The sequence below is a fragment of the Apiospora aurea genome, assembly GCF_038362705.1.
Source record: "Apiospora aurea strain CBS 24483 chromosome Unknown utg000005l_segment0_segment0, whole genome shotgun sequence".
NCBI lineage: Eukaryota > Fungi > Ascomycota > Sordariomycetes > Amphisphaeriales > Apiosporaceae > Apiospora > Apiospora aurea.
In genome coordinates this window covers 43,187-66,716 of record NW_027117392.1, presented here as the reverse complement: position 1 = coordinate 66,716, position 23,530 = coordinate 43,187, and the positions used below count along the sequence as shown (strand labels likewise).

Genomic DNA, 23,530 nt, shown 5'->3' with positions numbered 1-23,530 from the left:
TATTATGATCATATTGTGTAGCCGGGGTTCAGTCGGGAATCAGTACTCGCCAAAGATACTTAGCATCCTTACTCCCACCACCCGCGTTTCAACTCACGGAGAACGGGGAAGAGCAGGATCGTTATGTGTTTTCATATCCTCGGGCCATATGATATATTGGTGCTACGGTGCCCTGACATGCAGGTGTTTAATAGCGTGATGATGCAATTCATCATGGGCCCTTGATACGCCTGGGAAAGGGGCTGGCTCACCGATTCCCCATCGGCAAATTGACTTTACAGTCCTTTCCAACCGCCACCAGAGATTCGAGCCCTCGTCGACTCCAATATCTGCACAGAGACAGCGGTTCGAAGTGCGGCTTCAGTCTAGTGAGTGCTTTCCTACTGCAAGCAGGTTTGACGCGACATCTGGGGTCGCCTGCACGACGAGCTCAAGCCATATCCATTGCCTGAGCCTCCCTGGTCCAAGAGCGCGTATATCGGCTCACACCCATTGGCCAGTGGTCCATGTCCGTTTGACAAGTCCGCGGAGCTTGGCAAAGTATAGAGACTCACTCAGCCGCCCAGCTCGGCCAATATGAGGTAGCCTATGGGGCACAACCAGAGGATAAGGTTGAAAAGCGACGGGCGGGTGTCGTCGGGAAGATTATCTTTAGAAATTTTAATAGTGGAATCCTGCCCAGCTTCCGAGGAGGATCAGTAACCGTACCATACATACTGTTTTCAGGGCGCATGTGACAGTGACACGCTTGTTACACCTGTCACGCATTAAGGTTTGGTCTGAGCAGGATGGCAGCAGGGCACGGCAGACAACGGCAGAGTGCGAAACGGGGCCTCGGCAGACGTGCTGAATGGGCCATTGGAATCGAGAGCGCTGATGGAACATTGTGAAACTATCATCATACTATCACTGACGTACGCACGTAGTACCGTGAGGGGACAACCAGCACCAACGATATAACGTCGAGGTCCGAACATTGCTACATAGGACGGAGAGCGGCGCGGAGGAAAAAACAGGAAAGAAGAAAAGATCAATGCCGTTGAGGGTCACCATTGACCATAATCTGTCCAATTGCCATCCCCGGTAGGTCTTTAATTGGGACAGCAGCGGACGTGAGAGGGGGAAAACCTCAAAAAGCATTTGGACACCACAGTTGCACAGTCGGGGGTTTTGAACAGGCCACCAAGCTGCTTGCCTCCACCACCGCATGCGGAAATCCATCCTGCCAATATGGATTCGCATGGATACTGGTAAAAGAGCAGCCAGGGGTTTTGACTCGACTCCGACACGACATGGCCCGAGGTCGTATCGAGACTTCACCGTAGTGGGGGGTCGAAATGAGACCAGACGATCATGGCAGGGCTTCGGCTTCGGCAGACCTAGCCGTCAGCAGGACACTCGCAGTGACAGGTGCCCAACGCATTGGGCTGCAGCATGTATGTATGCCGGTAGGGAGGAGCAAACAACAGACCCTGAAAGATGGACGAAGTCTTGTTTTCTTCAGCACGCAATGCCAATCCCATCCCGCGCAGCTGAAGGTAGTCGACGATCCAATCTTGGTGGTGGTGCTTGCTTGCCTGCTGGTTGTTTTTTGGGTTGCTTTCTTGGTAGCACTAAGTCCGACGCTAGGGAAATGATAGGCCAATCGACTGCACTGGACCTGCCTGTCGGCCCTGTAGGCCCTGTATTTTACATGCCGACCTCAAGCGCTACTGGCAATTGTCAGGTCCCTCGTGGTTCTGTACCCGCTCTATTAGTAGAAAAAGTCGACCCTCCATTAACCCGTATCAATTGGATAGAGACGACGTGTTAGGCCCATTTCTTGCCGCTTTCAGCGCTTGATTTACTAGAACTTCTGGCCTGCCCGCGACCGGATGCCTTCCCCGGCCATGATACGCAGGGTCGCTGGTCGTTTCTCCTGTTGATCCAACGACTCTCGCGGGCCAAATTAACGAGGAGAAAAAAAAAAAAGTTTGTCCTATTCCCTGCAAGAATTGGCCATGTTGGAGGGCGGCGCACACACCGCTCTGCCGCTATTTACTTACCTCCTACCGTCACGTCGCGTCTCAATGGGCGACGCCTAGAGTATGTAGGCCCTACAGTAGGGGAGAATAGGGAAAAAGTTATGCCTCGAACCCACCCATTTCCGCGCGGCCCCAGTATGGGAACCTGATATTCCTCCGGCGGCACCACGAGACTCACTTCCGCGGGCAGGCCAGGAGCCAGAAAGCTCAACGGCGTGGAGAATAGCATTCAAATATCAAACCGCGACTGGTTCGTTTCAACTTGGCAGCCACTCCAGCAACACAAGCGTGACAAGAATGGCCCGGTGGTTCCCCTAGGCAATACCCTGGGTAGGGGTGGTGTCCTGAAACGGATACGGGCCCAACTCAATGCAGGGATTCTGATTTATGACGGATCGGCCCACGACCACCCCGCGCGGCGTGGGATTGAGGGTTCTTCGGGCAAATGCGCAGAGAAGGAGAAAAAAAACCACACGCACGGCTGCCATGGGGTGTATTGCTCATACCTAATCTTCCATCTTGCTCATGCCGCTTGTGGTAGAGAAGAGACGACATATACGAAATGAAGCGAGTCAGAGATACGTTGGCCAGGCTCAAGAGGGGGACCTCCTCCGCCTCCCGGCCGCGACATCAGGAGGAAATGGCGGATTCGAGGGATTCTTTATCGCTTAGCTCCGACAAGGTCGGTCGGGCCACCAGCAGCAGCAGACGGATTCTCACCAGCGATGGGCAGGCCTCGGGTGCAGGGCCATTGGTGCTTTACAACGGCGTTGAGCCGGGCGAAGAAGGAATCGACATTATCTTCGTGCACGGTCTGAACGGGCATCGCGTCGGGTCTTGGTCCAAGGATTCGGTCTGCTGGCCACGCGACCTGTTGGGCGCCGATGTACAGCACGCAAGAATCATCACTTGGGGCTACCCCAGCATCCTGGGAGACGGCAATGACATGTTTGCGGATCTGGCTGAAGCGCTGCTTGTTGACCTTTCTCGGGTCCGCGAAGGCATCTTCCGCCCTATATATTTCGTGGCGCACGGAATTGGAGGCATCATCGTCAAGGAGGCCCTGACTACGGCTGCCATGTCTCGCATCTACGGGAGCCATAACGACTTGGGCGATATATACCCCAAGACTAAGGGTATCATCTTCCTCGGCACGCCACATCAACGCACCGGAAAACGAAGTCTCGGGGAATGCGTTGCTCTAACAGCTCAGATATCCTTACGGTCACCGAACGACCCATTACTGCGCTCGTTGGCGGAGAATTCGGGATTCTTCGAGAATCAGCACGGAACGTTTCAAATGATATCCAGGGATATTCGAATCGTGTGTATGCGCGAACAGTTTACTACTGGCTCGTCTCGCATCGTGCCGAGGGACTCGGCGTCATACGAAGGATTTAGCGTTTCACGCGACGACATGGCCACGAGCCACATGGGGCTTGCTCGCTTTTCGAGCCGAGAGGAATTGGGCTACAACCAGATTGTTTCGCATTTCGCGAGGCTGTCGGCCGGTCCTACGCAGGAAGGTAATAAGACGAATGTGCGGGCTTATTTTGGAAAAGTGCCTGGCTGACAGATCAACAGAGTTGGCCGCGATCGATACACGCACTAGAGGTAGGATCACGTCATTCTCGGTGGTAACGTTGAGCGAGCCCTTACTTACATCTTGTGCACAGAAATACTAGCAATGTTGTACTTCGATCAGTTGCACGAAAAAGAGAACCGAATCGAAGATGCGCACGACGACACATGCGACTGGCTGATGGCAAAAGATTCATCCTTCCGCGAATTCTTAAGAAGCAAGGATGATGCCATATTTTGGCTCAGTGGATGTGCAAGCTCTGGCAAGTCGACCCTGATGAAATGGGCTTTCCATAATGAGCAAGTTAGGGAAGAACTCGCCAATACTTGGGCCAAGGACGGCGACCTTATCTTCTGTTCCTTCTACCTATATGAAGGTGGCAACCAACTGCAGAAGTCTGAACTCGGATTGTTGAGAGCCAATCTCTATCAGATTCTGGCGCCCCGGCCAGAGCTCGTCCGAGTGGCTTTCCCTTCATATTTTGGTGGGGAGTGGCCTCCGGAGAGACCGTTCTTGACGGCCACATCCCTGACCCAATCAATTTACAACCTCTTCGCCAACTTTTCCAACAAGTTGCGATTCGTGGTATTTGTTGATGGTCTTAATGTAAGAATATCTTGTGGCGCGAAGTGGCCAATCTACCAAGTCTTTGGACGAAGCTAATAGCGCGATGTGTAGGAGTTCCGAATTGTCAACCGGGAGCACCACTACTCACACGAAGACACTGAAATCTCGGATGTAGGTGATCATGGGGACGAGATGTGGGGAGCAGCAAATGGGCTAGGGACTCCTATTCCGAGGTAGTCAAGATTTGTATGAGTTATGCGAACAAGGATTCCATGAAAATCATTGTTAGCAGTCGTGAGCTGCCAGCTTTCGAGGAAGGCTTGAAAGGTGTTAGCCGGATCAGGGTTCAAGAGCACACGGAAGATGCCATGACGAAATATCTTCAGGACATTCTGGAGCAGGACGTTCCGGGCCTTCCAGATTCTCACAGCCTATGCAAAGAACTGGCACGACGGTCGTGCGGCGACGTGTTGTGGGCTCGGCTGGCCATGAAAACGGTTCTTGAGGGCTCCCTGAGAACTTTGCGACAGACGCTGGACTCCCTGCCACCGCGACTCGGGGGCAACGACGGCCTTTATATGAGGATGCTTCGCAGCATGCCGCTAAGCGACATCCAGCAGTGTTTCAGAATATGGCAGCTTGTACTGAGAGCACGCCAGCCGCCTTCCCTGATTACTTTAGCCTTCGCCGAACAAGGCTATTGGGACTCTTCTTCGGGCAAGTTGATGGCTACACAGCCAAAGCTTCAGCCGTCAACACTGGGAGAATTGGAGGAGTGCACGCGGGATCTTCGGGAACGATTACAAAAATTTGCTTCCGGCTTCCTGGAGACTGAGGCCGAGGGAAACCAAACAGGGACAGCCGACCAGCGCCTTGTCTTCTGCCACCAAACTGGAAAAGAATGGGCCTCCAGGAAAGACTTTTGGCAGGAAGTACCTGGGGTGCCTCCTTCCGATCCGGTAGAGTTGGACTTGGCATTGCTGAGTGGTTGCATTCGCCACTTGAAGTGTTTTGAGCTGGTGCGGCCGCCCGTCTCGGCGTGGCCCGATGTACGATTCCGACCTGAAGCGTGGCTTCTTGTTGCCAACGCACTACGCCTTTGCGCGCTCGTCGACGGCAAGGTGCCAAACCTCGAAGCTTACCGCGAACTGCTCGACGATCTTGACAACACTTGCCAGCGAGCCTGGGTCAGATCATTACAGAGTCATAAGCCTCTGTACGAAGACCCCGATTGGTACGAAAGGAAGTGTCCGACGCTATGCCGAAAGCACTGGGCAGGCTACGAGCCCATGGAGACCGGAAAGCCCCCGAAGCGCAAGGACTTCCTCGCCTTGGCAATCCAGGCCAGTCTCGTCAACTACGTGTCGGTGAAACTCAAGTCGCTCAAGGGCGATATGCGGCGGCGCAAGGCGGAGGAGCTCCTGGTCTACGTGGTCAACCCCAAGCCCGACGGCGTGTCCGCATGCGGGACGCTGGTGGGCGACTACGTCGACTTCCACCACGACATGCCGGACCCGGAGGTGCTGGACGTGCTGTTCGAGGCGGGCGCGACGGCGCGCCCATCGGGAGAAGGGGAGCCGAACAAGGTGTGGTGCAAGGCGCTCAAGGCCGGCCGCCGCTTCTTCACGCACCAAAACGAGGTGACGCACCTGCTCGAGACGAGCGCCAGCCACCGCCTGCTGCAAAACCGCGAGCGGTGGGTCGTGGCCATCAAGGCGCTCCTGGCGCACGGCGCCGATCCCTTCGCCCACGTCGAGCTCAAGTCGGGCTCGGGCGAGAGCCAGTCCCTGCGCCACTACACGGCGCTCGAGCTGATCCGCGAGACCCTCGAGGGCGAGCCCGAGTACGCCATCGACCTCAACGCCATGGAGGCCGTCGTCCGCCGCGACAGCGAAGTGGGCGCTGCGATGTGACGAGCAAAAGAAATATAAACGTGAAATACAAAAAGAAAAGAGAAGAAAAAACACAAGTATACGAAAAGGTTGAGTTAGGCGATATTAGTCGACCGTCCAATCTGATGATCAAAGGAGAAATGGTAGGAGGCAGGGTGTTTTGAGTTAGGAAGCTTCCGCGTTTCTTCCCCTCAATTATTTCATTATGTTATTTTTTTGGCAAGATACCCAAGCAAGTACCTCATTGTTAAAAGGAGAAAAAGAGAAAGGCAAACTAGCCCCGGGTTGTTTGTCCGGGGGGTGGGCGGATGATATACATACATATATACAGGGTGTAACAACATACTTAATTGATGGCTGACGGGACTGACGTGACGAGATGGCATTGAGTACTTTAGGTAGACTGGTAGATATGCAGTGGTATTTGGCTAAAGAGATCTGTTTTTTTACTACCTGGAAGCGTCGATGCCTATGTGAGCATGAAGGAATGCGGTCGATTTAGACGAATCGTCCAGTCTTGGAAGGGATATTGACCGTGTATCACCCAGACTAGGTGAGACTCTACTTCACAGCTCGAGGAAACTTTCATGCGATCAATTGCTCTCATGGAATAATTACAACATTTCTTTCTATTTATTTGCCAAAACGTATGGTTTGTATATCGAGGTATAACTAACCGAGCACTACAGATCCAGCACAATCTCCTCCTGCCGCCTCCGGAACTGCACCTGCCCCGTCCGGCTGCCGCTGAAGCCGGTCTCGAAGGTGTCGGGCTTGGGGAAGCCGCCGTCGGCGGGCACGAAGCGCCACTCGTACTTGAGCAGCAGGTGGCACAGCGCGACCTTGTCGAGGTGGGCGGCGAAGAAGCGGCCGGGGCAGGCGTGCTCGCCGTGGCCGAAGTGCATGTGCTCGGGCGTCGTCGTGACGAACTGCCACGCGTGCTCCTGGCCCGGCTCCTGCCGCCGCCGCAGGAACCGCGCCGCGTCGAAGGTCGCGGGCGAGGGGTACGCGACCGGGTCGGCGAAGTTGGCGGCCACCATGATCCGGCTGCCTTTGGGGAGCACGGTGCCGTCCGAGAGCTCGACGGGTTGTTCGACGTAGCGATTCATGCTGCCTGTGCGTGCGGCAATGATTGGGTTAGCACTTCTGGTTCTCCCTGTATGGAAGGGTACGTGACAGGAAAGGGGGCTTACTCAGGTTGAGTGGGTGGACCCGCGAAGACTCCTTCAAGAAACTGTCCATGAGCTTGAGCTTGGTCACGCTGTTCTTGGACCAGCCGTGCTCGCCAATGACCTGGATGATCTCCTCGCGCAGCTGCTGCGCGACGTCGGGGAGCTCGCAGATATCCAGCATAGCCTGGCCCGTCGTCTCGGTCGTCGTGTGGATGGCCGCCATGGTGAGCGAGAGCTGCGAGGCCGGGTAGTCGACCTTGCGGCCGCGGGCGACCTCGTACATCCAGCCGAGGGTGTCGGCCGTCTTGGGCGGTTTCAGGCCCGCCGCGCGCGCCGCGTCGACGGCGGCGATGCGGCGCTTCACTTCGGGATCGATGATCTGGCGCGCGTCGCGGACGGCCTGGCGGATGGACCGGCCCTGCGGCACGAACCAGTAGACGAAGAAGCGGAGGGGCGTGGGGGCCATGCGCATGATGTACGACGCGATGAAGGAGTCGACCGTGTACGTCGTGGCGATCTGCAGCCAGCGCTCGTTGCGGCAGACGTCCTTGCCGAGGAAGACGCGCGAGGACAGGCGCGCGACCAGGTCGGTGACGCCGTCTTTCAGGACCGCCGTCGTCCACTCCGGGCTCTCGCCGTAGATGTCCCGCAGCGCGGCCGTGGTCTCGTCGACGAGGTCGTCGGTCACGAGGCCGAGCGACTGCGTCAGCTTCACGCGCACGGTCTCTTGGATCATGTTGTCGCCGGTCAGGCCTTGGCGGTGGGGGAGAAGCCCTCATACTCGGTGAAGAAGTCCTGTAGGCGGCACGTTGGTCATGGAGCAGTTTCAGGGTACGCTTTGATGGCGACACGTTCTCATCTCCCATTCGAGGGGCCATCGCACCTTGAGGAAAGCCTTTTGGAAATTGAGTGAAGGGTTGTTGCGAATCTCATCTGCGAATCGGTTGGGCAAGACGATCTTGGGACCAGTCCCAGTCATGACCTGGAAAGGGCCGGAGTACTGTCCGCTGTGTTAGTGGAATGCTTGAGCTTCGACGACGATCTGGTTGGCATACCTTGGCCAGCGCCTCGGCGAGGGTCTGGGGGCCATGGAACAGCCAGCTCTTCTTGGGGCTCTGGCCCTGGATCGCGGCCAAGGGAAAGCCAGCAAAAGGTCTTTCCTTGGTCAGGATGCTGTAGATGATGCCGATCACGACGGTGGCTACGACGCCGATCAACGAAAGCGGCAATCCATCGGGAACGATGCTTGCAAACTGCAAGTCGGAGATTAACGACATCGTCTGGGGTCGATATTTTTAGACTCGATCGATCTTGAATAACAGGATCAACAACAACGTAACACAACGGTCCGTACCAGTGCGATGGCCTCGCCTTATAAAGGGCATGTTTATTACTTTATGAACGACGGGCCGGCTTCCAAGGCTCCCGCTGTTCAAATTTTATCCGCAGGCTCCATTAGACTACGGCGCACATGTGTTCGGTTACATTCATTCGGTGCGGATCAATCTGTAAATGGTGACGCCGCCCGCGCTCATGTCCATATGTCTCTGAAGCTGCACCGGTCAGGTCGAGCTAAGGAGGCGCTTTATTGAAAACGGTCGGTCATGCATAAAAAGGGGGAAGCATCCACTGGCACTACCATTAGTAGCAATTACAGAAAACAAGAGCAGGGTCCACCCCCGACGCGCGAATACGGTTACGGTTACGGTTACGGTACTTGTGAAAACGGCCACTGGTTTAATCGAGGGCCATTCCCATTCGTGAACCATCATATTCGAATCGCAATATCTGCACGATCAGCATCCATTGACTGCTGCATTCACTGCAAACCCCCCGTTCCACATCAAGAATCCAATCTTCCTGTTCGTACCTGCATATCCACATGAGATGAACTTTCCGATTGACGGTAATCTTTTGGCCAAAAGACACGACTAGCCGAACCTTCGTCGCCAAGGCGCGGCTTGGGGTGTCGGCGTCCTGGGCGAGACCGAGCAACAAGCCACATGCTGCTAGTGATGAGATCTCGTTTGAGAACAAGGGCAACTAGAACTTTAACGCATGTCACTTGGAATGATTCCGACTCCGGCACATTGGCTCTGGTAATAGACGCAGTTCGGAGACGTCGTGACAGCCCCTGTCAGCCGCGTATAGGAGGTATATAGACAGTATATATCTTTAGTCAGCACCCATCCATGAGCGGAGTGGAAGATGGAGGAAATATGAAAAAAATATGTAAGAGAAGGAAACCCACCGTGTGGCCTTTGCAGCCTGTATAGTTTGACATAGCCTTGTTCTCAAGACTGTCAATAAACATGAGAACTGGTCTAGCTCAGTGGCAGTACACTTAAATGACCTACCTTTTATTCTCTACGATGCAAGCATCGCCTTCGTTCTTAAGTTTTCGAAAACAAGCTACTATACAGTACGATGCCAACAACGATGATGATAATGTCATATTAGTGTTCAACACCCGGAGGTGGACTAATCTACCCTAAAGGCCCTTGGGCGACTCGATACATGATGACTCGAAACGACGGTGAGGTGGCACAAACCCCCGAAGAGGAAAAGCCACGAAAGAAAGACCCGAAAACAAATCGAAAAGGATGACTCGATAAGCCACGATGTGACCATGCCAACCACCAAGAAAGCTGGCGATAGGGCTGACCGGTACGAATCTGCCAACTATCAAAGGAACCCGGTAGGGGGATAAAAGTCATGCATTAAAGAGGCGGCAAGCAGGTGAACAAAAATCGCATCAGATACATTAGTCTACCCTGATAAAAGCTTTTACGTACGCATACAAGTCCTGGCCTACCTTTCAAACCCCTTACTCGCTTTGAGTCGTCATAGCTGTAGTAGCAAACAGAACTCCCACCTGAGATGTCCGCCATCGTCACCACCATGCAGTAAGCCTCTAAGGGGATGGATGTCACGTCCAAGGATTATGGGATGCCGAGGGCTCGTAAATTATTTATTGGCGTCGCTGACCAAGTGGTGATGGCAGCTGAGATAAACATATGTTTACCAGTTGCAGCAGTCTTTGGAGGATCTGGGATGGCCTCGATATTCATCGGTCGGGGGTTCTATGACGACAAGCAAGAGCAGGCAGCAGGAAGGACTGAGTAGCGTGGTCGACTGGGTCGAAGAAACCATGCCCAGACCTAGCATACCATTGCTTCATCAGAGCTAAATCCTCGATAACAGAGACGTTCGTATGCGGCTTTTGGGATAAACCAGTTTGGTGAAGCTCTCAGGTTAAACTGCTGCCGATTGAACCAGAGTAGCCAAACAACAAAAGTGTGTCACGTTTCAAAAACAGGGGGGACTGGGAAGGCTGATGCGAGGTAGTGCTCAGGGCTGACGGTAGGCCTTTTCCCCCTTTCCCCTCTCTTGGGAAAGGAAGAGGAGAGAAAACCGGTACTGGGTTTAGCAAACACCAGAAGATGTGAAGGGGCCATACCTAACTCCCTGTCTACTCAGTTTTCGTGATGAAGGGTGTTTAGAAACCATCCGAGATACTGCCATATCCAGTACGATCTTCGCTTCGGCTTGATATAAGAGGCAGGCACATGACACCGGAAGACCACAAACTGTCATGTCAGCCACATAGTGCATCATGAATTGAGGTATAATCCTAAACAGCAAATATTATTCAGGGGTCACATCACATACAAACAGCACCTGCCTTCAAGACGGTCCGTCGAATGTCTAAAGTATATCAGCGTGTCAAGGAAATGATACCATGGTGTCGAAAGTCGTGTGGTATGAGTAACATCGGTGCATTCGGAAGCCCTATGGAAAGGGGCAAAGGCAACAGCTACACGCAGCGAGCCAGAACATTCCAGATGCATACATATAGACGAAGTCATTTTAAAAGTAGGGCGGTAGTTATGCAACTGCTTCCCGGAGGACCCCCACATAGGAGATCCCGGAGTGCACGACAGGCTGCATGGAGCCCATCTCGCCAGTGAACGACAAGCAGTGGGTTCGGGAGGCCGGGCTGACTCCGGAGCGGGACGGGACGTGTGGCGTGATAGCAAGGCATCAATCGTGAAGATCAGCCTAGACAGCAGTGAAAAACTCGTCCCTTAGGAGATGAACCACAGATGCACACACATCTGCACATGTCAAGAGTACGAGGGACGACAACTCATGCCTCGTACTAAGCGTCTGAGCCGATACTCTTCCCCAGGCTATTTTTGCAACATCGATGATCCCCAGGTTAGAGCATATGCCTCCCCGCGATTGTTTCCGGTGTTTCGTGTCTGACGCCCACGGCAAGGCAGATCAAACAACCCTTAGTCGGGTCAGCCTGTGTCTCCGGGTAGATGGGGAGACGCCCTCTAATAGAACGCCAAGGGGATAGGTGATACACTGGCAGACGAGGCCTCAACGGCTTGGCTTGACGCCAGTAACCTTATGTTATTCGGCAGATTTCCCGCGTAGCCAGCCTTGCAACACCCCCATCTCTCACTGCGCGATAAGTTTAGATGACCTCGAATATCGGGACCCTGATGTGCTGTACAATCGGACCCTGAAATCCAAAAGAGAGATGAACGACCTTGATCTGATTGATGCCCATCTAACGAAGAAGCATAATGAAGCTGGCTAGCCGCATCCATCGACGAGGGCGCGGAGGTCGCGGAGGCCTCGAAGACTCGAAGAAGCAGACCCCTAAAATACAGTAAGCAGTGCAAGCAACTACAACCACAACTACCAGCGTCACTTGCTGGTAGCGGGTGGTGCATCTGAGAAAAGCCACCTCTACTAGGCCAAGTGGAGAACGATGAAGCGTAGCAGTGCATGCAGGATGTAAGTGTAAAGGGTGGAGGCTGAAGGGGGAACGCCGCGTGTCGCCCCTTGGCAAGCCCCCGTCATTTCGACCCGAGGAAACGGGTCTGCGGGCGCCAGCCAATTTGTGGATTTCGAGGGGGGCGCGGCCTGTTCGGCTTCTCCCCTTCCTTCACACGCAGACTCGCCTTTTCAATGCAAATGAAGGCTTGATTTCCTTTTTTGTTAGGAGAGGGGGTGGCCGCCTGCCGGAATGAAGGGAAGAATAAGAAAAGGGAAAAAAAAAAAAAAAAATGCATTTTTGGAAGCCCAACATAAGCATGTGGCGTCTTGTCGTTTCGTCCTCGGCAACAGAGGAATACGAAGATTTCTCACGCCAAACGTAAGACGGTGACATGATTGTTCGCTGTCTGTCTTTCTCTCCCTAGATGTGCATGCGCACCGTACACACATCCAAATGCACAGAGACAAATTTAGAACCAGTATGGAGGATTGAGTTCCGATTGATTGATTGATTGATTGACGGTTGATGGCAGCAAGGATGGTGCTCGAAATATGATATGATGTGTAGTATTGTCGGTGCGCGGTACGACACGCAGCGTGCGTGTGTGTCGTGTGCGTCGTGTGCGTGCAGACATGGGGTGGTAATGGGGCGTGAGAGCGAATAATCGAACAAAACTGTTCACGAGGGGAGGGGTTCCTGGTATGTATCTCCTGCCGTGGTGGCGTGGCGGCGAACACACACATACCCAAGAGACAGTCGACTTTAGAAACACCGGGAAAGAAGGCGAGATGGGCAGGGAATTCCGGGCGGCGGAGATGGCGAGCAAGGAACGAGTAGTGTCGTCAGCGTCACATTTGGGAGCATTGGACCGACGGCCGGCGTGTCGATCAACGGCCGGTTGCGACGGACGGAACCTGCCATTGGAGCTTCAGCTGAGCAATAATCAATTGCTTATCGCTCAGGCTATTGGCAAATTCTCGAAGCCTTCAATTCTAAATCTCGTGTCGGTAATGGGCAATCCCATATGCATGGCTACGATGCACGCCGGGGTCGTTTCTTTTAATTGGACCTCTCCATGCATTCCTGGAGAAAAAAGTCTTGTTCGAGGGTTGAGGGTGTCGCTAAACAGCAACGTGATCGAGGCTGTGCTGCCTTGGACCTGTTCCGTCGCGCGCACATGTGCATGAAAAACACGGACGCCAGCATCGAATATGGGGGCAGGGGCCGCCGGCTCCATTTCTGCCCATCCCACCCTTCTTATTAAGGTAAACAGAATCTTGGATTGAGTGGCAGGATCTTGCCAGGAATTGATTGCCCGGTATGTGTGGCCATGAGTCGGTCGTTGCTTTGTCCCAGTCCCAGGCCCGGCCCTTCTGTCCTTGGTGAGCGAAACAGAGGTAATCATAGCTGCGGATATGAAGCTTCCAAGCTCAGCCTGCGTCAATGTCACTTACCGCTTTAGGCAACTGGGTAGCGGTAGGGATTAATTATGCAAGCCATCTCGTGTGTATGTATGCATGTCTTATCTTATGTATGCACACATGCATGGACAAACGAAAAAAGAGGTCGACAGTAGTCGGCACCAGTCAGTCGCGTATCATTTGATGCAAGTGATGCGGCGCCGCGGCATCTTGGAAGGGGAGAGCACGACAAAACAAACGAAATCCCCGATGGTCTCTATCCCAGACATTGAGGCGGTCGGGTCTGGATGTCAAACGCGATCTTCACCCCTCTCCCGGATTGGCGCACTAATAACAGAGCTGGACGAGCGAGGTTTCATGTTTCGCCTTTGACTCGATTCGGCGGCTTGCTGCTTACTTTTGCGATGTCGCGCGACGGTTCAAAAGTCATCGTCCAGTTCAGCTGGGGGTTGGCCCAAACCTTTTTCTACGTCCGGCATCGAGCCAGTTGCTAGGGCCAGCGACCGGCTGCGCCGCCTTCGTTGTGGGCGACCGCTTCCGTTATTAGCTCCTCGCCCTCGCGATAAGGAGTAGCTGCTGGCTTTTTGGTACGGATACCTGTAAAAGACATTGGCCATCGATATTGAACGGGCGGACGGACGGGGGATTGGTCGTGTCAAGTCAAATGTCATGGCAGACGTCGAGGTTCGACCACGACAGGCACGTCTGAGCGGGCTGGGACTATCTTGGTTATGAATGTCTCGAGTGCAACGCTTGTGCCTTGGTTTGTCTTCCCGGAATGGCTCGAGAAAGGCAATTGTTCCTGAAGATCGCGAGGGCTCAGCATGTATTGGTGTGCAAGGTCTTCCCGTCGCCGCGATATGCAGGGAGGGCTTTTGGGTTTGTGCAAGCCCAGATGCAGATGCAGATGGCTGGCGCGGAAGTATCGCTTCCACCGTGCCGGTCACACTGTACAATACCGGGCACTTTGTTTTCTTCGTGGCCAAGGATGGACTGGGATGTCGCCTCCCTTTTTCCCAGGGTCTCACACCAAATTGATTGTGCAGCCAATGAGATGGGCGCCGGTGGGCTCGCATCTGATGATTTATCTTCACAATTGGCTACATACATAGGATCCGTCACGACCCGTCTCAACTATTAACCACAAACGGAAATGGTGGTGGGCACTACTGCAAGGGGTGGCATTCGACACGATTTCAACCCAACCCAATCAGCTAAAAATGCCTCCGCAGAATAAACCGCAGTGCCGCAGGGTGCCTGGGGTCGCTGTTGCGGGCTTAGCTTAGGGCCTGCAGTGCCTGAGAGTGCACGCTCGCCCAGTGGCTCACTCGCTCACTCGCATTCCCGCTCACACTCACACACTGCGACGATACTCGCTCCCCCTTCCGGGTGGCCAGGCGAGCAGCAAAGTACATAATCAATACTGTACTGTGTACTGTACTGTATGTACTTCCGCCGGCTAAAAAAAGAAGAAAAAAAGAAGAGGATATGCACCAGACACCCTGGTCGGTGTAATTTCCCGTCTCTTTCGCTTGTCTCTCTGGACCAGTCAAACCGGCCAGGCCAGAGGCAGACGGCGTGACGGCCCTCCACAGAGTTCCCACTTGTACTCTCGGGGCCTTGGTCTTGTCTGGCGACGTGGAGTGATGAGCGAGAATTAGGTGCTTGATGTGATTTGCCAGCAGGGTACGGACTTGCTCTGTACACAGCAATAAGTGCGTGGGGAGGAGGAGTGGTGGTGGTCATTGGTGGTGGTCGCGGTGGTGGTGGTGGTGCTGCTGCTGCTGGGAGAAGCCAGGCCAGGCAATGTGAGCAGAGACAGCAAAGCCGCCTCCTCTCTCCTCTCATCACTGCCCACCCACCCACACCCTTGTCGGTTCTCTCTGGCCTGGGCCCCATCTCCCATCCTCCCATGTCCCAAGTCCCTCCGTGCGCTCTCATCTTTCCCTCCCTTTTCCCCCAAGTCCCTCTTCTCGCGCTTTGCCGGGCATCCACTCACTCTTCTCGTCTGATCTCACCTGCCTGTCTCTCGTTTCGGCCACTTGAGATCTCTCCTTCCTTTCCTAAACCCGACAGAAACACCTCACAACTATCGTGTGTGTCAGCAGTCTCGTCTCCATTCACACGCCCGGCACCCTCAAAGGCTTCTCGTCGTGCCTACCGCTCTCTTATCACGCGACTTGCTATCTGCTCGTCGTTCAACCACCACCAGCGAGGGCCATCGATTCACAACGAAGCCGTCAACTACACACCCAGGCGTAGGCAAGAGGACTATTTGTCATCAACCAGCCATCGAATACATCAACACGCGACCCGCCGAAGAAGAAGACGTTGCACCACCAGGCCAGAGGAAGGTTGTTCAAAGCAAAGGTTAGTTAGTGCCAATACCCCTTCTGCCAGAAGGGTAGCCTGTTATGGGAACGAGGACAAGGAGTTGTCAAATGGGTGCATTGTTATACTCTCGGCCCCTTCATTCGAATTCCATGGTCTATCCAGCACAACAAAGAGTCGACGACGAATAAGAAGTATTGCCTTCATCTCACGTCACCTCTTGTTTGGCAACTCGGAAGCTCCGTCAAAGACGCATCGGCTGGACAACCCCCATACCAGCACATCAACATATTTCCTACGATCGGACCACACCAGCTACACCATATCTCATCGGACCAATTCACTAACACATCATAGAAACCTATCAACTTTCATTCAGCAGCCCTCTCCCCAGCGGAGCCGACATTTTGTCACTTCGATATATCATCGTTCTTGAGTCGCTGAGCGGTTTGAGAGTTTTTCAATACCACATTCGCTAAATCGTTATACTGAACTACCCGTTCAACCACCTTCAATATGTTGTTCAAATCTTTCGTCATCTCGGCTCTGATTGCGGCGGCCGCCGCAGCAGAGCAAGGAGTTCAGAAACCGGCACAAGACCCCGAGTTTGGACCCGATACCGTTCACGGATGCTACTCTTCCAAGGGCTCAATGAAGGCAGCCGGCACTTCCAACTTCCAGTCGCAAGGAGAGTGCGCCACGACTTGCCGCAAGCTGGGGAAGCCGGTCGGTGCCTCACAAATGGACCAGTGTTGGTGCGGTGACGCATACCCGCCCAAGTCCTCGTTAACCAAAGACTCGGCTTGTGGAGAGCCATGCCCGGGTTTCGGTACCGACGCATGCGGTGGTCTGAATGCCTGGACAGTTTACAACATCGGCATTCGCAAACAAGTAGCGGACGACCCCGACCCATCGACGTCTTCATCAAAAGCCCCCGAGTCCACATCCACCAACGCCCCTGTCGCTGCTACGAGTTCTGGTAAGTAACCGCCTTATCTTGATCGAGTTTTATCATGTGTTAACCTCGTTAGCTGCTCCATCGGCAACAGCATCGGAAGAAGCAGATTCCGGCAACAAGACGAACACAGTAGGCATTGCCGTTGGCGTTGTCGTCGGCCTCCTTGTCGTGTGTGCCATTGGTGGCGGTGCCTTCTTCTTCTACCGCCGTAAGAGAAACGCCGAGATTGAGGAGGAGCACAGGCGAAACGCCGCTGTCAACGCCTTCATCGCAGGCGGCAAGCCTCCATCCAGCAGCGGCGGTCTTTCCCTTTCCGACCAGCGTCTCGACCCCGTCATGGCACAGCGCAGAATGAGCGATGGAAGCATTGCAGACAACGAAGATTACTCTCGCAGAATCCTCCGAGTTCGTACACCCCAATTGCGCCTTCCAGGCCATCTCCTAAGTTTGTTGTCACTAACACGTCTGCAGGTCACCAATGCTTGAGCGACTCGTCAAGACGCATTCTTGAAGCATCAACTCACGACGAACGAATGACTTCGGCTTGTACCTACTTGTTCCACATTGGCATATTTGACGGCGTTCTCTCTGGTGTGGTGTCTGTTGTCATTGGATGATCTCCTATCATACCCGACGATCCTTTGGCGTTATTTAGTGTCTTGCAGGCTGTTGGATAACAGCAATATATTGGGCGCACGAACCGGTACTCGACGCATCACCCTTCACCTAACTACTCCGCCGGTCACACAATTGCCGTCCCCTCCTTACCTCTTATCTTCTGCTCGGACCCGAGCGTAAGCGCAGAGGCGCCTTACGACCAGCGCGAATCATTCGAACACATACACTTTTTTAAATTACTTACAGCGAGCACTACAACGAAGGCGGTGGTGGCCTTCTGAGCAAAAAAAATGTCATAGATGGGGGGTCCCACGGGATTCATCAACCACGCGACTGGTTGCCTCGTATCAGTGATGCACACACTGACTGACGGGTTGTGCTGTCTGGGGATTCTGCGATGTTCGAAGGGTGTATGCCCCTGAACCGGGATCTAGGACAATAGACAGCGTGAAAAGGTACTGGCATTGAGGCACTTTTTGTATATTTATTTGGATAGCCCAACATATCTGAACCTATGTTCACAAAACTAATACCCTTGTGCATACACCTACAACGTCTTTCCGCAATTGACCGTCTACGCATCTACAGGATGCACCCGAGTTGACTACAAGCAGTGCGTCGCATCGTTCGCTGGGCATTTTGTTGTTGGACATCAGTCAGGACGTTTACAAGCAGCGTTGCAAAATTTAGTAGCAGCGGGTCAACTGACACATCTCTTGCCTGGTCAACTACCCTGATTCGCAATGAGACCACTATGCTCCGATACTGAGTGAAAAGTCATGATAAGCCGAGCAGATTAGTTTGGTTCTCCCTAGCATCGGTTAGGGATGTTTCGCGACCAAGATTGTGATACAACGGCTTCATCGAAAGGACAGACGATCACCATACATCCCGATCATTGCGGTCGAGGACACGGCTGCACGGCCTCCTGGAGCGCCTAAGCAGATTCAAGGCACAGAGATTAGGAGCTTCCCACATGCCCACTTTTGGGAGAAGCAGCCCGGCAAGATAGGATAGGGCAGGCTGGCAGGCTGGCAGGCTGATAAGAGCAATAAGAGACGGTGACTTGACTGGCAACGTGAGTGAGAAGCGCTTCGGCAATGGGATTCGTGGCTCGCTATAGAAATGACGTGAGGATCGGCTAGTTTGAAACGTGGCACAGAGTAAGGGTCGGCTCGTCATGTATGCATTCTATGGGTTGATTGATCTCTGTTACTGCCGCTGTTGTACAGCACGTGACGACTGCTTAATCACGTATCTTAAGGGGATTGGTTTAATAAGAGTTAGCTTCTATGGCATGAGTGAAAGCCCAGTGTTAGATGGAAAGGAGAGGAACCCCAAGCGAAAGTGGCAGCAAACGACGATGCCAGCTGGATGGAGCAATAAAAGAAACGATGATGACAATGTTGACGACACCTCTTGCCAATAGTCCAGTAGGAGGCTGGTACCTGACCCAACCTTGGCATTGATGGGCAGTATTGAAGGCAAAAGGTATTGACGTCTGGTTCAAGCCCCCAAACCTTAACCTTGAAGTTGCCCGGTCACAAGTCGAACGATCAAGCTGAATTGATGCCTTAGTGTGGGTCGGCCTATCATACAAGTCAAGAAGTTGGAAGTCAAGACTGGAAGTCAAGAACTGCTGAAGCTGGTCCTTGCGCTGACGGTCACATGACCTCGAGAATGAAGTGCTGGAAAGCTTAGCTCAGCACGCTCTGGAACTTTGGACATGGATCGCGTCAAGCTCCACCTGAATTCGACATTCCGCGTGTTTGGGCGAAGATGAACTTCCGAAAGTAAAAGTGACGCCTTGCCTTGCGACGGGACAAATCAAGCTTGCCGATATCATCCATACCAGCTCTGAAATTCGATGCACCATCCTAATTTCATCTGACAACGGCCACAAGCATCGGACCTCGTCACATTGCTGAGATCTACAACGACACCGCGCCTTGTCAAGGTTCCAGCCGGACCAGAGCTGCTGCAATGGCAGTCAGCAGCATCGGGCCTCGAGTGCGCCGTACTGCGCAAAATACCCAGACCACGTAAGCTACGCCCGAGATACAAGCTCAATGACGTTTTCCCGGAAGCTGATCGATCTTGCGCCATGTTCAGATACAATTTGACTCGCCGGGTACACACCATCCAAACATACCCAGTCCTCTCTCCCCAAGGCGCCACCATCGTCCTTTACGGCCATGAAGATGGCATTTCCATAATCTGGCGCGGAGGGCGTCCCTTCAAGGCCTCTGCCTACGAAGATGTTGGTCAAGGAAAAAAGGGCAAGCAAAATGGCAACGCACCCGAAGACTCCGTCATGGTTATTGACTCTGACGACGACGACGCTGCGGCCCAAGACGGCGCTGCCTTCGTAGATAAGCCGCAATTCGAAGATGGAAATATGGACGAGTTTCCCCAGACCGATATCACGCAAACGCTCGACCTCTCTATGGGCACGGCCGTCTTCCACATTGCCACCCTGCCTATGACGCCTTGTGCTGCCGAGGACGCTGCCTGGAACGGTGCCGATTTGCTTAAGGAGAAAATTGTCTTCTCCGTTTCTTGTGCAACACGCGAGGTTTACTTGATTATTTTACCTCTGACACCACCCTCGCCTCTGAGCAAGTCTCGGGAAGAGCTCCGCGTGAACTTGCTGGCCGGGAAAGCTGGCAACGGAAAATGGGGCGAGTCAATCACCCTATTGATGGGCCAGGAAAAGTGCAGTGATGGGGTGGCCATGACCCTGGTCCAGCCAAAGCCTACGACAGAGCGTAGCAAGTCCGCAGAGCGCTCGCGGTCCACTGGCAGAGCCGCACCACGAGCTGTGATAGCAGCACATTCAAAAGAGGCATCAGGGACCCTTCGCCTCTGGGATGTTCCACTCGAGAAGACGACGAAGGATCGGCCAGTCGAGCCTTTCCAGACCGAATTCCTCACGTCCCCGCTCTCGTCCGTAGCGTTCAACTCTACGCACTCGACCCAACTCCTGTGCAACACTTCCCAGGCCATCAGGGTCTATAACTACGCACAAGCATCCATGCCCCTTGACGATTTCTCAGATACCCCCTTTCCCTCCCAAGGCTCATGGCTCATCTCTCTCTACCCCCCTTTCGCTCGCCCCTCGTCATCACGTAAACCTATCATAGCAGCCTCTTGGATAGCTCATGGCAGGGCTGTTCTGGCCTTGTTGGCAGATGGACAGTGGGGTATCTGGGACGTGGATGGCGTTTCACCACAAGGACCTGTCCTGGGCAAACAGGGCTCTGGCATTCGCGGTGCTGCTCTTACTTCGTTTAGCGTGACAGGCTTTGTCGAAGGTACGAGCCCTCTGCGCAACCCCGGAACCCAGCGGACACCTGGCGCAGGCGGCGAGTTCGTGCCCATGACGCCGCATTCCCGACGTGAAGCACTGTCCACATTCACTGGCCCCGACCGACTCTTCGCTGTTCGAGGAGGTATCGCTGTTATGCCGATCCCTGCCCAGGCGACGACCACCGCAGATGAAAGTGCAGTCCTCTGGATTGGTGGCTCAGAACATGTCCTTGTGATTCCTGGCGTTCTCAAGTTCTGGGACGCGCAGATGCGAAAAGGTGTCGGTGGAGGCGTGAACCTCTTCAGTGGTGCACAGCCTACGCGGATGGTTCGCCTGAGTGATCTTACCGTTGGCCTCATGGGCGAGCGCTGTACCGATGTCACGGCTATCCCGAGGTTTGGGGGACCGCAAGCAGCAACCAACGAAGGTCTCCCCATCGATGTCGCCGTGTGCGGCGAAAGCCGGATTGTAGTGGTACGTGAGAGTGAGACAGTCGTCGGCACACGTATTGGTGGCATAATGGGCCGCCGCAAGGGCATGAGCGAACGCGCCAGAGAAAGCAGTGCTATTGTTGTACACCCGCGGCCGGAGCAACCTGCCAGCCAGGCTTACAATCTCTCCATCAACCCGAGGAGAAGGTTTTCAAGCCCATCGGCCCACCGCGAACCCGCAAACAAGGCCGATCGAGTCTTGCCTTCGACCGAGACGGATGAAACGACAGGTGCGCCTCCACGAACCAGCGGCTTTGCCTTTGCGGATAGCTTGAACGCAGCGGCCGATGTGATACAGGACGAAGACGAGATGGAGCGAGATGTCGAAGTCGAAATGCTCGACCTCATGGAAATTGATCGGTCATTGGACGACATGAGTGATGGAAGAGGAAGGGGCCGGAAGAAGGTCGTTTTCGACTCATAGGACAGCTTGATATCTGAGCCTGCACACGAATGCAGAAGAAAGCGGCTGCATATCCCAACAAATACTAATTGCCCATTTTGAGGCTAACACGGGGGCATATAGGAATGCCTCACGAATGAGAGGATATATGTGCCGCTGCTATTGTCACCCGTGGTACGACTGAAGTAACTTTCGCCAGTATCACGCCCAGCCGAGCCTTTGGCGAAGTCTATCTCACAATCTGCTGTGAACGCCCACTGTTTCTCCGTTTGCTCGTTACTGACGCCTTTTAAGGACCTGGGCTACTCCCAAGTCCATCTCAAAAGCTGCTGTTGAATGCATTACCATAAAACCACATCCGCGCGGCAAGGTGGAGCACAAGGCGAGATCATTCCTTGATGTTCTGTAATCCACGCGGTATATTAACTGGCCTCCGCGCCACGTGTCGCAACCTCTACCCCTCCCCTTTTCTCTGCCCGTTTTCTCTCTCGAAGCCTCCGACGAAAGTCGATGGGCGGAAAGAAGAAAACAAAGAGGCAGATCCATAGAAAAGGGACGGAGGGGGTTACGTCGTTCTTTAGACGGACACGCGCCAAGTTCTCTCGGCCTCCCGCGTTCTACGAACAAAGGGGGCTTATTCACCATAGACCTGATGCTCTCCTGGCTTACGCTAGCCATCCCGTTCCTACCTATCCTTCGCAAGGGGGCTTTCCGTAGGGTGCGGGCTTAAATGGCTTCGTTTCTCACGTGGGCTGGGTGGTGAGACTACTTGGTACATCTTTTTGCTTTCTCCTAGGTGACTTTTGGACAATCGGAGAAAAATGCGTGTGTCCGGCTGATTCAGAATTCTACATGTCTAGCCCGCTCGGGGGCTGAAACTGCCATGTCTTTGTCGAATCAAGTCCGCCCTGTTCTTTGGAAGCGTGGGCGTGTGATTCCTGGATAATTACCGTGTGAACTGCAGGGAAGGCTGGCTCGGGTACTTCCAGCTCCAGATGCTAGTTTGGGACTTAGCTGAATAGATGAAAATATATGCCAGATTAGCAATGCCGGGTATGTTATTCCGGGGCGCCCGTCGTTTTGCTTTTTTAAATGACTGTGAACTCTCTTAAGATAAGGATGAGGAACATCCAAACAATGGAAGCAATGGCGGCAGCGTTGAGCCCCAGCGGTCGGGCGCCCAACGATCGTTTTGGCGATCGTTTTGGCGGGCGGTGGGCTGTTCTGCCCCAGACTGGTAAACAATAGTTTGCTGCTTTATTGCATCATATTCTTACGACTCGCGTTCTTTTGATCCCACCGCGCCCAACCCAAATGTGAAGATCATGACGATGACGATGCTGAAGTCGCCCAAGCACTGGGCATGGGCCAATTTCTTACCTAGGTGGTCTAATGATAACTCGGTATCGATATCAAGCGACAATGTCGGTCTGGGTTTGACTCGGAAGTGGCACGACCTCGAAGGTTTAGTCCTCATGTGCGTCATGACACGAACACGAGGTGATAGTCCGGCAGCTGGCCTGGCCGCGCTACGCTGGACGCGCTCATGGTATCGCTGTTGGCACGCGTCCGGCAGACAACGAAATGAAACAGACATGGCTCTTTGGATTTTGATACTCGGTTCCTCTGCCGGTTCGGATTCACGGAACGAATCCTTACTTTCGCGTCTGCTTGCTGTAAACGGGACGATGTGCCAGGATTCAAGTTGTTGCATCTGTGCACGTTTTTCTGCCACGCAGGGAACACATGGCCTGGCCTGACCGAGCCTTTGGCTAACCTGCAAAATAAGACTGTCTGAGATCGACAAGCGACAAATGCATGGAGGAATCGTACACAATCTTATGAAGCCACCTGCCCACCCCCTTCGATCCCAGGGAGCTCAGCTCCAGGGGTAATCGGCAGTCAAGTCATTGGGGATGAAAGCGTCTAGGCCTTGAAGGCCGTTAGTGCGTCGAGATGAGGGTTC

The 23,530-nt window shown here is 53.8% G+C and overlaps 4 protein-coding genes across 4 annotated transcripts; 3 read left to right on the top strand and 1 right to left on the bottom strand.

The window, feature by feature from the left end:
* Positions 1-2,586: 2,586 nt before the first annotated feature.
* On the top strand, positions 2,587-6,086 carry PG986_006612 (uncharacterized protein; the record flags this gene model as incomplete). Its single annotated transcript, XM_066842834.1, has 5 exons — positions 2,587-3,550; positions 3,609-3,638; positions 3,701-4,212; positions 4,285-4,406; positions 4,466-6,086. The coding sequence occupies 5 exons, from the start codon at positions 2,587-2,589 to the stop codon at positions 6,084-6,086; spliced, it is 3,249 nt and encodes a 1,082-aa protein (XP_066698946.1).
* Positions 6,087-6,748: 662 nt separating this feature from the next.
* Positions 6,749-8,514, bottom strand: PG986_006611 (cytochrome P450; the record flags this gene model as incomplete). Its single annotated transcript, XM_066842833.1, has 5 exons — positions 6,749-7,221; positions 7,259-7,963; positions 8,019-8,032; positions 8,089-8,237; positions 8,293-8,514. The coding sequence occupies 5 exons, from the start codon at positions 8,512-8,514 to the stop codon at positions 6,749-6,751; spliced, it is 1,563 nt and encodes a 520-aa protein (XP_066698945.1).
* Positions 8,515-16,300: 7,786 nt separating this feature from the next.
* On the top strand, positions 16,301-17,359 carry PG986_006610 (uncharacterized protein; the record flags this gene model as incomplete). Its single annotated transcript, XM_066842832.1, has 3 exons — positions 16,301-16,763; positions 16,816-17,151; positions 17,214-17,359. 3 exons carry the CDS (start codon positions 16,301-16,303, stop codon positions 17,357-17,359), a joined length of 945 nt encoding a protein of 314 aa, XP_066698944.1.
* Positions 17,360-19,343: 1,984 nt separating this feature from the next.
* PG986_006609 (uncharacterized protein) lies at positions 19,344-21,585 on the top strand (the record flags this gene model as incomplete). The annotated part of the gene is made up of 2 exons (XM_066842831.1): positions 19,344-19,402; positions 19,473-21,585. The coding sequence occupies 2 exons, from the start codon at positions 19,344-19,346 to the stop codon at positions 21,583-21,585; spliced, it is 2,172 nt and encodes a 723-aa protein (XP_066698943.1).
* Positions 21,586-23,530: the final 1,945 nt, after the last annotated feature.